Source organism: Osmerus eperlanus, chromosome 28 (genome assembly GCF_963692335.1).
Source record: "Osmerus eperlanus chromosome 28, fOsmEpe2.1, whole genome shotgun sequence".
NCBI lineage: Eukaryota > Metazoa > Chordata > Actinopteri > Osmeriformes > Osmeridae > Osmerus > Osmerus eperlanus.
The window spans coordinates 7,932,943-7,948,496 of NC_085045.1; the positions used below are offsets into that span (position 1 = coordinate 7,932,943).

At 41.5% G+C, this 15,554-nt stretch overlaps 1 protein-coding gene across 6 annotated transcripts in view; it reads left to right on the plus strand.

Annotated features, from left to right (window-relative positions):
• Positions 1-37: 37 nt before the first annotated feature.
• LOC134014927 (rab-like protein 6) overlaps positions 38-15,554 on the plus strand; it is a 34,530-nt gene continuing 19,013 nt past the window's right edge. Inside the window, exons 1-14 of one of the 6 annotated variants that reach the window (XM_062454110.1) lie at positions 38-149; positions 773-839; positions 1,047-1,202; positions 1,373-1,507; positions 1,653-1,667; positions 2,522-2,569; positions 4,626-4,655; positions 5,429-5,481; positions 5,602-5,690; positions 6,935-7,075; positions 7,171-7,276; positions 7,551-7,654; positions 7,768-8,177; positions 12,114-12,258. In XM_062454110.1, the coding sequence (XP_062310094.1) occupies positions 1,073-1,202; positions 1,373-1,507; positions 1,653-1,667; positions 2,522-2,569; positions 4,626-4,655; positions 5,429-5,481; positions 5,602-5,690; positions 6,935-7,075; positions 7,171-7,276; positions 7,551-7,654; positions 7,768-8,177; positions 12,114-12,258 (1,406 nt within the window). In that variant the 5' untranslated portion in view covers positions 38-149; positions 773-839; positions 1,047-1,072. Of the gene's footprint in view, positions 150-772; positions 1,203-1,372; positions 1,508-1,652; positions 1,668-2,521; positions 2,570-4,625; positions 4,656-5,428; positions 5,482-5,601; positions 5,691-6,934; positions 7,076-7,170; positions 7,277-7,550; positions 7,655-7,767; positions 8,178-12,113; positions 12,259-15,554 lie in introns of all 6 variants that reach the window. The other 5 variants (XM_062454111.1, XM_062454109.1, XM_062454113.1 and 2 more) reach the window with 5 other exon arrangements.

Sequence of the window (15,554 nt, forward strand, 5' to 3'; positions counted from 1 at the left end):
AGAGAGAGAGAGAGAGAGAGAGAGAGAGAGAGAGAGAGAGAGAGAGAGGATCAGGAAGCAAGAGGTTTCAAGCGTAGGAATGTTACTGTGTTAAGATGAAGATGTGGTTTTACAATGTTTAAAAGGCATGGATCTTAGAGATCTGTCAAGTGAGTATGTTTGTTTTGCAGTGTAATACACTGTAAACACCTTTTCTAGACTAACGTTGGCTAAGATTGATGTTGCTGAACCTAGTAGCTAAAACTAGTTAGCCAGCTATTGCTAACATTAGCTAGCCTATCAAGCTAGTAGTAGCTAACTAACTATTTTCTAGCTCCGTGGCTTGCTGGTTGTCTTATTTACGGCGACCTTCAAGGCTGTGGATTGTTGTTCGCTCGTACTAGCCAAGCAAGTAGTCGGTACTGGACTCTGACTATTTTAGCTAGCTAGCTGCTTCTTCCTCAGCTAACTGTCTATGATGTAGCATCACTGGTAAAGCCACGCTAGCTGTAGGATACTTTCCTACTTACTTATAATGGTCAGCTGGTCTAACGTAGACGTCAACTGATCATTTTACTGGTTATTGTGCTTCACCTAGACTAGTACATCTTGGCCAAATCTTGACAGTTCTTCACGATTACTTGACTAACTTGACGAAGTATAGTTGACTTAAATGTTCCACTGTAGATTAACTAGATTATCATGATTTACATCTAGGAATATGCTTTATATCGTGTTTTGTGCAATGTCCAAATGCATTAGTAATGTCATATTAAATTATGTTTCTTTACAGATAAAAGGCAATCATGATTGAAAGTATCACTAAGGATGCTGTTGGATTGGTCTGCTCGTGAGAGAATGTCAGTTGAGCACTTTTTCATTCTCCAAGAAATGTTTTATGTCAGTAAACACAAAATATTCCTGGAAATGCATCTGTATGATGCAATATAGTGCGCACCACTGTGCATCGTTGTAGAAAATTCTGAAAATTATAACTGACTGCTTTTAGCTATCAGTCATCAGACTTGGACTTTAATTAGTAGTTTTGGCACTTTTTCCCATCGAAGGGTAGTTTTATTGACGATCTGTCAAGATGTTTTCAGCTCTGAAGAAGCTAGTTGGTTCTGAACCAGGACAGCTGAAAGACAAGAACATTCCCCCTGGCCTGCAGTCCATGAACCAGAGTTTACAGAGACGCTTTGCGAAAGGGGTTCAGTATAATAGTAAGTCTATATGCTCATTGGATATTTATTTTGAATCCTGCTCATAGAAACAAGAAATGAAACATCAAATGGATTCTTTAATACAAAAAGTATCCAACTGAATCAATTTGATTATGACATACATAGTGGATGTATTTTGTAACCCACTTACCCATCTTGCACCCACACAGTGAAAATAGTTATTAGAGGAGATCGAAATACTGGCAAAAGTACTTTATGGCATCGACTGCAGGGAAAGAAGTTCTTGGAGGACTACATACCAACTCAGGAAATCCAAGCCACCAGTATTCACTGGAACTACAAAAGTAAGAGACCTCTTTTGTTATATTGTTTCAAAATATGAATTTGTTGAGGCTACATCAACTTCAGAATTGATTACTTACAAGCTAACCAACTTTCTCTCATGTAAACATTTTGACAACATTTTGCTTCTGTTGTTATTTACTTCAGTGAGCCCCTATCAAGGTAATTTCAGATTTCCACAAGCATTGAGAGGTAGTTAAGTGTCCTGTTGTTGATAGTTGTAGAAATATCCATATTAGAGCCCGACCGATATATCGGCCGGCCGATATTGAGAATTTTCCAAACTATCGGTATTGGCATTTATAATGGACGATAAATGAATATTATTATTATTTATTTATTTTTTGTTCAAAGGACTTTAAGTTTCATATCTTAAGTTTGTATTTTTATGCATTTTATTTATCAGAAACTTCATTAACATATTATTTTAGTGAGGAAATATTACCAGGAGTCAGATGGCTGAGCAGTTAGGGAATCGGGCTATTAATCAGAAGGTTGCTGGTTCAATTCCCGGCCATGTCAAATGACGTTGTGTCCTTGGGAAGGCACTTAACCCTACTTGCTTCGGGGAATGTCCCTGTACTTAGTCGCTCTGGATAAGAACTTCTGCTAAAAGTGACTAAATGTAAACTACAAATAACTACTGTTAGAGAAATCAGTTTGTTTTGTTACGCGTTTCTGGATTTTTAAAATATTTTTTTATATCGGCCGATATCGGAATATCGGATTTTTAAATCACCAAATATTTGTATCGGTATCGGCCTTAAAAATCCTTTATCGGTCGGGCTGTAATCCATATCCCCTTTATAGCAACATTAGTCTTGTATCAGTTAGATGTTTAAATGTATTAATTAAATGTGTCTACTCAAAACAGTGGCAACGTTTGCCTTCTGTTTTTTGTCTTGTATCAAATCATCCCAGTGCCTTTGGGATCAACGTGATAATGTTGGTAATATTTCAGTTTGAGCTAGAGTGAAAATTCTGTCAGAGTATAATAGTACTTCTGTCCCTCCCAGCTACTGATGATGTGGTCAAGGTGGAGGTTTGGGACGTGGTGGATAAAGGTGAGTGTGGTGACTCACTTCCTCCAGCTGAGTGGATGTGACTAGTTGTTTGTCTTACTGTATTTTTTGAGTCCCAATGGGTCCCATTTCTCTGTATGAAAATTGTATTATTGTGACACGGTCCAGTCAAAAGGGGCTCTTGTCGGCATTCCGTATTGTCTACTAAAACCGTTTTTGTGTGTTACAAAAGTTAAAGTGTTGAAGAAGCCACTCAATATAATAAATAACAAGTTTAGGATCACTAAATACTCATAATTTGTTGTTATTTAACTAAGCTTCAAGTTGAGTTGTGGGCGCGTCATGCGTGAGGTGATTTGCATCACGGTGCAGCTGGTTTTCCCTTGGGCTACTTATGGTAGCGTGGTGGTACTAGCTGTAATGTTTTGTATGTAGGCTGTGTTTGTCTGTACAAAGTACGACCCCATCCCCCCACCCTTAATATAATGTTTCACAAGTAGTTGTGTCAACTTTCAAGCATCCGTTCTGTGTTTGGCGTACATTTTTGTCATACGTTCATTTTAGCCTACATCCACAAACTAAATAGAATGAATAAGCTCTGGCATTGCATTGTGCACAGAATACATTTTTCTTAGTTTGACCTGGTAAACCACGAATAGGCTACATCTTTCAGGCAGTTTTCGGAAGATGTCATTTGCACCAACAACTTAACACATAACTTGAACCATAATCGGGCCAGGTACAGTGCAATGTAGTCAGTGCAAAAATACTGGGTGATAAAACACACTTATGTAGGATCAAGTGCGAATATTGTTTTATTTTTCTTCATTGTGGCCGGTGCTCAACGCTTCTAATGATTAACACAAAAAATATTTGAAGCCTTTTATTTGGGCTAGAGCTTTCCAGGTTTAACAAAATTCAGATACGCGTATCTTCTTAAACTATTTTCAGATTTCAATTAGTGCTGTCAGTTAAACGCGTTATTAACGGCGTTAACGCAACCCATTTTAACAGCGTTAATTTGTTTATCGCGAGATTAACGTTCTTTTTGGCCTAGCAAACTTTGTAGTTTTTTTCACATGCTGTTGCAACGACTACCGACGTTAGAAAAACTACAACACCACACCGAATCTAGCTAGACCGGAAAAAAAACAACAGGCACGCCGCACCTGTTTGGGCTTGCGAGCCGGCTAAAAAGTAGTAGGCTAACGTTACGTTTTGAGTGGATAGCGAGCACGAGACGCCGAAATGGATGCCAATAAGATTCTGAATGGAAAGGTTACTTTTAAAAATCTGCCAAATGGTTCCATTGACAAGACCAAACTGATCTGTGTGTTTTGTCGTTGTGAACTGAGCTATCTTCGCAGCACATCCAGTTTGAAATACCACTTCATGGCCAAGCACAGTGTGCAAATTATACAATGACAATCGGGGGGGGGCAACTCTGGTTTTTACCTCTTTTGGGGGGGTCTGACCCTTAACCGGGGGGGGTCAGACCCCCCCAAACTCCCCCGTAATTCGCACACTGAGACCACCCCAAACCCCCCCGTAATTCGCACACTGGCCAAGCACACAGCTGATGCGAATTCTCCGCCCCCTCGTCAAAGCCAGGCAATGTTGCAATGTTGTTTTCAATTTAAAAAAAACATTTGCACTAACTAAGCAATCCAATCCACTTTTCCATGTTGATAAGAGCATTAAAATGAGAAAAAATAATGGGACAAAAAGAAATCAAGGGACATTTAGAATAGATTTAAATGGCGATTAATTGCGAGTTAATGACATTAATGCGATTAAATATTTGAATCGTTTGACAGCACTAATTTCAATTTATGACACATAATTTGAAATCTTACAATCTACACTTTCACAATCTGTAAAAACTGAGAAATGACCTCGCCGACAACGTTCCCTTTTGACTGGACCATGTCACAATTTCTTTGCTCAGACCAACATCACCTTTCCAAGAATACACGCCATGAGATATTTAGAGATTTATGTAATATATATAGAGATTTATCCTTGTCTCATTTTTGTTTGGGCTGGCTTCTTCTCAGTGTTAATGTTGTTTCTTGCTCCTCTCTTGCACTTGCCTCAGGCCAAAAATATCCTCTTCCTGAAGGTGTAGGTGAGCGTCACTGTAGACTGTAGAGGTCAGACTGACTTGTGTGCAATGGGTTTGCCCCTAATGTGGTTTTGTATTTGAATGCAAACATACCTAATGCTGGGTATACACAAGATAATCGGGCTGATTTTGGGCCGATTTCCCCCTTCTGACAATCCTAGGCAATGTCCTGATTATCTACAGATTATTTTATCAGATTTTCCCTTGGTGTGAGGTGTGTTAAGAGTGACCGAACTTGCTCGGAAGAACGTCAGAGCCGCCCCGATCGCGAATCGTAACTATTCAATATTTACGATCTGAAATCCTGATGTGTGGGGTGAACCCCAAGGACAAACACCACACACTATAGGAGCAAAACGGTTAAATCTAGGATTTTTTTGTCCTCATGTTTGTGGTCTCACATTTTGAAAATCTTAAAAGATTAAAAAAAATCTTTTAGTGTGTACCCAGCATTAGATTGGCTGGCATAGATTGTTTTGTGTGAAATAAAAAATAAAAAAGATAAATATACACAGTATGCTTGTCAAAAAGTGCCTGACTAGATATCAACAGAGATAAAATAATATAAATAAGAAAATGTTTCTGTATAATAAAGAGTGTAAGGTATGTTACCCACAACATTGTTTTGTTGCTGCTGTGTTTGAAATCCCTTATTATTCCCTGTTTTGGACCTCTTTCATTATTCACTTTTTCAAAACAGGTCAGTGTTTTAAATGCTATAATACTTTGGCAATGCAAATCAAATTAAAATGCACTCATTTCTATTTGTGTTACAGGAAAGGGTAAAAAACTAGGAGAGAATTTAAAACTAGAGAATGAGCCCCAACAGGTATCAACACTCTGTAATAGAACAATGCATTGGTCTTACTATTTAAATTAAATATGTCCTGTCTCCAAACATTCAGATGATTTCTATTTGACGGTTTCATAACTGTTGTTCCTCTTGCAGTCTGATGAGGTGGCCTTGGACGCAGAGTTCCTTGATGTTTACAAGAACTGCAACGGAGTCATCATGATGTTTGACATCACCAAACAATGGTAGGAGTGATCCCACACTGTTTCTGGCCATTGTTTGTGGTCTGTAGTATAGGACTTGGACTGATCAGTGACCACTAAGGGTGCTCCAATCGATCGGCCGCCGATCAGTGTTGGCCAATAGAGGTTTAAAATCTATTTGCGAGACAATTTTTCTACAATCAGCTAAAATGGCTTCCTCATCAGCAGTATGGCAGTTCTATCAGGTGTCGGAAAAAGACAAAAAACTAGCTATATCAAACGTGTGTGCCAAGGAAATCCCACGAGGTGGACAGCACCAAAAACAGATTTTCAGAAGTTATTCCACGGGGCAGACAGCCGCTTGTTTTTTGGCAGGTTATTAAAAGCCATTTTCCCTGCTCTCGTACAAGCAGCACAAGCCTACCTCTCTGCACCGTGCACAAGTGTAGATAGCGAGCAACTTTTTTGCACAGCAGGGAATATTGTAGACGAGAAGAGGAACAAGCTGTCTGCCAAAAATGCAGAGATGCTTATATATATTAAGAAAAACCTTCCAATGATGCTTAAGAATGAACCTTTTTTTCTCTCTACTCTCTAAAAGTGGCGTTGACATCCATATAGATAGGTAAAGATATTAAAGTAAAGTATTTTTTTCTTGATGTGCACTTTATTCCCTTGTCTCTGAAATGCAGAGAAAATGTAAGGGGTTAACTGATTTGAAGTACTTTCATTCTTACAGGAAAGATAGTTAATATATTTGTTAAGCTCTAAGCTGTTTCTTAATAATAGGTTTCAGTTGTTTCTGAGAGGAAGTGGTATATGTTGCTTCCTGGCAATAAATAAACAGTTGTCAATTAATGATTCTTTATGATCTGTTAATTGTAATAGTTAATATACATTGTTAAAAATGAATAAATAATGTTTTATGATAAATAGATGGCTTTAAATAGACCATGTGATCGGTGTCGGCTGTTTGGCCTACTGCTTCCGGCGATCGGCCCCAGAAAACCTGATCGGAGCACCCCTAGTGACCACCCCTGAAAGGAGGTACATGGCGATTAGGTTGCAGTAAGCTTGTCTGGGGCCATAAGTCACCATAAGTCACTTTTCTTAGCTTCAAAGACAGAACAATGTGAACAGGATTAACACCAATTTGTCTCTGAACTCTCTCTCTCACACCCACCCCCACACATTTATGAACACATGGACTTACAAACAAATCGCACCCACGCAAAATTAACATCACCTATCATTTTTTTCGAAATCATATTTTTTTTACCTTGCAGGACATTCGATTACATCTCAAGGGAACTGCCTAAGGTGCCCACTCATGTACCAGTCTGTGTCCTGGGTAACCACAGGGACATGGGCGAGCATCGCGTCATCTTGCCTAATGACATCAGAGACTTTATTGACGGTCTCAACAGGTGGAAGCTTTCACCCCCTGTGCTTTTCCTCACCGTTAAGCTGCTCTGAGCTCCTATGTAGAGCATAACCGTATGAAATCTGTGTTCTTTTACAGACCCCTTGGCGCCTCTTACATTCACTATGCCGAGTCATCAATGAAAAACGGATTTGGCTTGAAATATCTGCACCGATTTTTCAATATTCCTTTCCTACAGCTTCAGGTTTGTTTATTTTTCATCCTCCTGTAGCCCGTCATCGAGATTGAAAACCTTGTTGTTATTTGCTATTAGCAGACTACAACTATGATACGGGATTAGATTTTTAGATTTTTTATGGGCAGGGGTGGTCAGCAGATTGGCCGGCCACATGCAGCCCTGCACAGTGGGCTGTGAGAGAGTGTATGTGGTTGTGAGGATGAACCCGTTGAATGTGGCATTCAACGTGTGAATGCCAGGGTACCAGACCAGTCACGTCCAGGCTGCTTGATGTGTACAGAGGGAGACACTACTGAGGCAGCTGGAGACCAACCAGCTAGACATGGATGCCACTCTGGAGGAACTCTCTGTACAGCAGGAGACAGAAGACCAAAACTATGATATGTAGCTATGACCTGTTCTACTACCCAGCTGTATTTTCTGTCAGTGTAAATAAATAAATCTATATCGTTAGCTCATTACTAAGCAGTAATTACAGTTTATTTTCTGTTTCACAGTTTCCTGGATAATATAGAATCCCGCAGCAGAGGTTATGGCTCTCCAGGTCCTGCTAACGGACAGAGCCCCTCATCGGGCTCTCAGTCCCCCGTTGTCCCCCCCAGCAGGGCCTCTACTGGAAGCTCCAGCCCCGGGACTCCCCAGCCACCCATCCCCCCCCAGGCCCTGCAGTCCCCATCTCCGTGTCCCTCCCCTCCGCCCCCCGCCACGGCTAGCATCGCTGCCTTGCCTATCACCAAACCACAGTCCCCCAAGCATCCAGAATACTCCGCCTCCCCTCCACCTTCTGCCCCCCCTCCACCTTCCACCCCCACTGCCTCTGCTCCTGCCCCCCAGAAACGTGGCTTCATCTCCCGCCTCTTCGGCTCTTCCACCGCACCAGAGGTCCCGGCAGCAGCCACTGTGTCAGGTGGGTGTGCCGTCCTTTACAGGGTTGGACACAGTAACACTCTACATCTAGGACCTTGTCATAAGTGTTACTTAATACTTTTTAGAACACACACTTCACACTTTTCAATGAAAAACTTCCTTTTGTTCAAGTCCAGTGAATAACATGAAATGCCACAAAGGTAACCTTTTAAACTGCCAGAGGTAAAAAGGTTTAGGTTACCAAAAACGTAAAAATGATGTACATTTTAGAGTTATACAAAAAGGCCTTTTCAGGAGTAATGGGTTAGGGTTAACAACTTACAGTTCTTCTGCAGCAATGGAAGTAAATTAAGCCTTGAAAGTTGATAGTAACAATTCCTACAGGTGTCCCAACTTTTGTTGATTACTTACAAACTCTGTCTGTATAAAAGCAGTGTTGGAACAGACTGTGTTACTACACCCGTAAAGCATTATTTGGACAGTATTTTCCTGCAGAAGTAGTATATTGCTCACACAATGCAGAGAAAAAGGCAATTAACAAAGGAAGACAGACAGACCCTTATAACCCTTAAAAGTGTAGGTCTTTCCTACAAGGTGTCAGTGAGTACAGTCTCATACATTATCAAAAGCCACTTGGAAACTGACAGGATAGGTCTGGCAGACCCAAAGCCACAACAGATTTAAAAGACTTCTGAGAGTCAACAGCTTAATACGTGATGGGTGGTTCACAGCTTTAAGCACAGCTTGACACTGGTCGAAGTAAGCAAGTCTCAGTTTCAACTGTGAAGAGAAGACTTTGAGCTGCAGGTTTGACAGGTAGAGTGGCAGTAAGAAAGCCATTGCTAAGATGGAAAAATAAGAAAAAGAGGCTTGCCTGGGCCATTAAGGACCGCCAGTGGACTACTGAAGACAGGAAGAAGGTCTTATGGACCTATGAATCAATTTGAAGTCTTCGTTTCATGCTGGGTTTTTGTATGCTGTCGAGTAGGGGAAAGGATGGTTACTCAGTGTGTGACACCAACTCTGAAACATGGAGTGTGTAACAATGATGGGTGGTGGACTCAAAAGCACGACTTGTAGTATTCGAATACAGAAAAAGTATTTTCTGTGGTTCACAAAAAGGATACAAAGATGAGGCTGGGAGGTTTAACTAAGTACAAAGACGAACGAGCAACGAGAGACAGAAACACAAGGGCTGTATACACAGGGGCTTGATTGGCAACAGGTGATGTTGATCAGGGCCGTGGAGGTCAAACACATAGGTAGGGTAGGGGACACTGAAATGAGAGAGATGAGTACACACTAGTGCTGTCAGTTAAACGCGTTATTAACGCGTTTAACTAACAGTTATTAACGCGCACACCGGATCTAGCTAGACCGGAAACAAAACAACAGGCACGCCGCACACACTTGTTTGGGCTTGCGAGCCGGCTAAAGAGTAGTAGGCTAACGTTACGTTTTGAGTGGATGGCGAGCACGAGACGCCGAAATGGATTCCAATAAGATTCTGAATGGAAAGTTTACTTTTAAAAAGTTGCCAAATGGTTCCATTGACAAGACCAAAGTGATCTGTGTGTTTTGTCGTTGTAAACTGAGCTATCGCAGCACGTCCAGTCTGAAATACCACTTGATGGCCAAGCACACAGCTGATGCGAATTCTCCGCCCCCTCGTCAAAGCCAGGCGATTGCAATGTTGTTTTCAATAAAAAAAAACATTTGCACAAAGCAATCCAATCCATTTTTCCATGTTGATATATCTCTCTTATAAGAGCATTAAAATGAGAAAAAATAATGGGACAAAAAGAAATCAAGGGACATTTAGAAGAGATAAAAATGTGCGATTAATTGCGAGTTAACTATGACATTAATGCGATTAAATATTTTAATCGTTTGACAGCACACAACACAAAGACAGGACCTAGGGAGTGGGGTGGGATGTGACAGAATGTGAGGGTCTGGGTCTGTTTTGCTGGATCAAGTCAGTGACTTGCACAGAATGAATAAAACTTCAACACAATAATCTGTGTTAGACCCAGCAGTACCAGCAAGACACGGCACTGCTGAACACATCAGGACACAAACCCCACAACTTTGTATTATATGATGCCTCATACAATTCCTTATCTCTGGAAAAGTTTCAATGGCTTGATACCCTCTGTCTCTAATAAAAACCAACAACAAATAATCACTTGTTGAGTCCATTGATACCTTGCGTCCCTTGATACAGGATAAGCATTCAAAAGAAGCCAAACTTCTCCTATGAATGAATTTGGCTAGTGATTGCAACGCTACCAGACAAGTTCTATCAAAAGAAGTACCCAAACCGCAATTCTAATTGCGACCTGACTGATATAACAAAACCAGATTAAAAGGAATTGATTGAACTATATGGACTCCTATGGCCTAGAACTTAAATGGAGCCCACTTTGACCCACAAATCAACACACCGACAAAAGTAAATGCAACTAGCTATATTTCTTACTTGTGACATTGGCATGAAGTGATTTATATGGTTGTGTTTGATTAGACTACAAGTAAAGCTAACTATTGTTAGTGTTACTGCTAGACTCTTACAGTTACAGGCCTGATTATTTTCCCGCTTCTATCACCTTTATATTGTTTCAATTGTTCATTTTGTTATCCAAATCTAATACTCAACCAATAACATATCTATACAGTTCATTATATTTGCATTTACTTCAATAAATCATTGTGTATAATTTTTTTATAATTTGTTCCCTCATGTTATCTGATCTGCTCTACTCTACGAACTATTTGCTTCAGAATACTGATTATTACATATTAACTATACGTTTTCTTGGTCTCCTGAAATCAGTATCAAGGTGGTACCCCAATAACTCAATACTTGATTATAGGTATATATATTCTTAAATGGCCACACCCCGCTACAAAGTGTAACACATTTGGGGGAACTTCTGCAACAGTGTTGGGAAGAACTATCCGAACAATATTTTATTTACATTGTAGAAAGAATGCCATGAGTGTGTTTGGCTTTTATATCTGAGAAATGTGGCCACTTTGATAAGTCAAAAATGTTGATTCTTTTGATATTTTGTTAAACAAAACTTCCATGTTTTCTTTTTTATCTACAGTTGTTTATTTGTTCTATGCTTTAATTTCAGAGTGCACAGAGATATTAAACTGTGTAGATTTCTGTAAAAACTGGAAAATTGGGGGTGTTCTAAAACGTTTTACCGATAGTGTGTTGTGAAAAATATTCTATGTCTTCAACCAATTCTCAAAGTTTGAAACAGCACTGAAACTCAACAAGGTCTGATGCAAAGTGTTTATTAGAATTCAGAGTGACAGAGATTCCAACAAACTGAGTGTGTTCCCGGCAGCAGACTGGAATTTTTCTCTGAACATTCCTCTTATATATCAAAACCTTATCAGTTCTGTAAGTTTGCTATTGGTACATTATAGTTGGTCACAGATGCATTTATGCATTCGTACCCAGTTGGTCAATTGTCATAGAATTTGAATTACAAGAGTTTTTCTAAGTCTCCCACTTTCCAGGCCTACATTTGGCCTTGAAATCCAGCTGCACTGGGCTGCTGAGCGTAGGGTCATAAATTTGTCCCATGATATCTGGGCCTTGTAGTCCTAGATATCTGGGCCTTGTAGTTTTTCATGGGAGAAGCCTACACACATACTTTTCTCTCGCACTCAAACCCTATTTATCCAGACTTCCACATTTTGGCCTTTTATATCTTCTACATTTTAGTGGCAATACTAGTCAATTAACAGCTTTGCATCTGGTTTTCAGTAATATAGCTCATAAAAGTAAAAAAGGTGATTAAGAGGTTCATTTTCAATCATATCATCCATAATAATTTCTCCATCTTCATAATTACAACAGTGTGATGTTTTTCTACAAGTGTGTATATAAACTTATATTTATGCAGTAGTGTATAGTAGGAGACTATTAAGGACTGTTTCAATGTTGTTTTTCCAGAATCACCAGTCCCTCTGTGCCCTGCCAAGGTTCTGAGTGTGGATGACTTTGTGCCTGATGAAGGTCTAGAAAAAACCTTCCTGGAAGATAGTCTACCCTCAAAGGCCAAGATCCCTCAACCATCCACTGCAGTAGACAGTGATAGGTAAGTCACATGCATTGCATGTCTTTAATGGTATGAGAGCTTGGTGTTAAATTAACATTGGGTCCTATCAGGAGTAGTGTTGCACGGTATACCGGTACTGGCTTTTTAAGAACGATACGATACTAGCATTTAGAAAAAACTGTACTTTTATGCGCTGAAACAGGCAGTTAAACCGCAGCGTTAAAAGCTGTAGGCTACTGTGTCTTCAAGAAAAGCGGACCTGTGTGTGATGTCATGCCCATGCCCTGCTGCATGCTGGTGGTGTATGGAGAATTCAGTTCTCCTGTTCCCCCTTTAGCACAAGTGCGCGAAACAATGACGTTTTTTCCTGTTGCTAGGTTGAGCATGTGTTTATAGTATACCTACTGTAGTGGCTAAAATTCCCTTTCTGGCTATTGGTAAGTATTTCTCAATATATTCATTCACTTAACCACTCTTAGACGGAAAGAACGAGTCTATGTGTGTTTAGTGTTTAACAACGGTAGAAAACAGTGTGTTCGCTCCGTCTTTACTGAATCCTGAACAATGAAACAAATCACACCGTTTTATACTCTCCATCAATAAGCGAGCTCACTACTGCGCGCACTCCAAAGCAACTCTGGCTATTCTAAACAATGCAATGCATGTACACTAAACATATACTAAACTGAAATGCAAAACTATAAAATACAATTATGCAATGCAATGAATTTAAATAATATAATATTTAAATCTGAGTCCAAATTACAACATGGAGAATGGCACCAACATTTCAAAAGGTTGGTAAGTATCTTCCAGACTGTTCTTATCTGTCGCTCCCAGACACCACCGTGGTGCGACCCAGCAGGCTGGTTGAAGATCCAAATGACTCCTCTTTGCAGTAGAGCCTCAGAGATCTGGGACTGGTTCCATTCTTTCGTCGTCCGGCGGATCTCGTGTTCTGTAGCTACCAGGTTCGTTCCGTTATCGGATCTCATAACCTCGACTTGTCCTCTTCTGGCTATAAAACGTCTCACTGCGTTTATACGAGTCAGTGTCGAGAGAGTGTGCGATTTCTATGTGGACTGCTCTGACTGTAAGGCAAGTAAACGATAGGGAGTCAGGTGGCTGAGCGGTTAGGGAGTCGGGCTAGTAATCTGAAGGTTACCGGTTCGATTCCCGGCTCTGCAAAATGACGTTGTGTCCTTGGGCAAGGCACTTCACCCTACTTGCCTCGGGGTGTCCCTGTACTTACTGTAAGTCGCTCTGGATAAGAGCGTCTGCTAAATGACTAAATGTAAATGTAATGTAAATGTAAACAAGACTCCATAACGCTTTACTTGCACACGTGGATGCTTTGTGTGTTCTGGCAAGGCTGCCTGGTGCAATCTTCCACCAACCCGGAGAACCCCATCTTGAAGAAGGGATACAGCTTCACGATAGAACTGCTTCTCCTGATCTCTTCACCTTTCTGCAGAGTGCAAAGCTCCTCATGGAAGGTTTGACTTTGGCTGAACTGAATGATCACAGTTTCTGCTCTTCTAACGTCCTTGACAGTCAAATGGGTTCCTTTCAGGGTAGATTTCCATTTCTGCATGTGGTTTTCAACTGTCTTGATTTTCGCATCTTGACTTTCTGAAGACTGGGCTTGAGACTCTAACGTCTTCTTATTTCGCACAGACTTTGAAGCAGCTTCTTCAGCCTCAACATCCAGGCGACCGCCTTCTTCAGGCTGTGCCAATCGGAGTAGTGATGAGTCAGCTTGAAGAGAGGGTTTGATGATGTTCACGCTGGTCGTACGCTTCACATCAGCGTCGTCTTCACTTATCTCTCTTGAGAACTCTGATAGGACAGGCGACAAGAGTGAGACTCACTCTTGTCTAGGAAGTCAGGACCTTCAATCCAGCTCTGACACTTCATGAAGTGCTCTGCCTTCATTCCTCTTGATGCGTAGTCAGCTGGGTTGGAAGCCATGTTGACGTACTTCCACTGTGCTGGTCTTGTGTTCTCTCTGATTGTCGATACTCTGTTTGTTATGAATGTTTTTAAATGAGCGCCGTCGTTGTCGATGTACCGGAGGACAGTGGTGCTATCTGTCCATAGCACAGACTCTTTGAGGTCCATCCGAAGCTCTCGCTTCATGAGCTTATTCATTTTCACCGCAATGGTAGCTGCGGTGAGCTTGAGGCGTGGGATTGGGACTGGTTTAAGCGGCGTAACTGGATTTTCCTAGAAGAAATGAGCAATGGACTCGACCGTGGCTGTTCTCGATGCGGAGGTAAGTGACGACGCCGTAGCCCTTCTCGCTAGCGTCAGAGAAATGGTGCAGCTGTGCTGACATCACTGGACCAAATCCCTCTGGCTTGATGCACCTCCTGACAGAAAAGCTGGCTCAGATCAGACAGCCAGGCGAACCATCTGTTTGCCACGTCTTCTGGAATTTCTTCATCCCAGGTAATTTTCGTTTGACAGAGACTCTGGACGATGGTCTTCGCAAGAAGAATGAACCAAAGGGGTCGTATATTGAGCTTACAACCAAGAGGATACCCCGTCTGGTGATGGGCATGCTCTTCACATGGATCCGGAACGTGAAGGAATCTGATTCTATGCACCAGTCCACTCCAAGGGCCCTTTCCATGGGTAGTTCATCCCTGTCCAGGTCTAGATTCTTGATCTCCTTTACTCTTTCTTGTTCGGGAAGTGATGACAGCACTTCGCGGCTGTTGCTTGACCACTTAGTCAAGCGGAATCCTCCACTCTCACACAGTGCAATGAGGTCCTTGGTCAAGGCAATAGCCTTCTTCTCATCAGAGGTCGAGACCAGACAGTCATCGACATAGAAGTGCTCTAGGACTGTAGTTACTGCTTCAGGTGTTGACCTGTTTTTTCCATCCTCTGCAATCCGTCTTAAAGCATGGTTGGCGCAGCTCAGGCTCGACTTGGCCCCGAACAAGTGGACCACCATCTTGTACTCACGCGGAGGCTGGCTCAGATCCCCCTGTGGCCACCAGAGGAATCGTAGAAGATCAGAGCCCTCATCAGGGACTCTTACTTGATGATACATCGCTTCAATGTCGGAGATGAGTACGATGTGTTCGTGTCGAAACCTCGTCAAGACTCCAACCAGACCATTAGTGAGGTCCGGACCCTGTAACAGTTCCTCGTTCAGTGACTTCCCTTCAAACGAAGCAGCACAATCAAAAACAACCGGAAGCTTTCCCTTTTGTGGATGGGTCACGCCGTGATGGGGAACGTACCATACTCTGCCGTCTTTGTGATTGCAAGCATCTTGCAAGCTCTTGCAGATGGGTGTGAACGTCCACCTGGTATCCTGGATC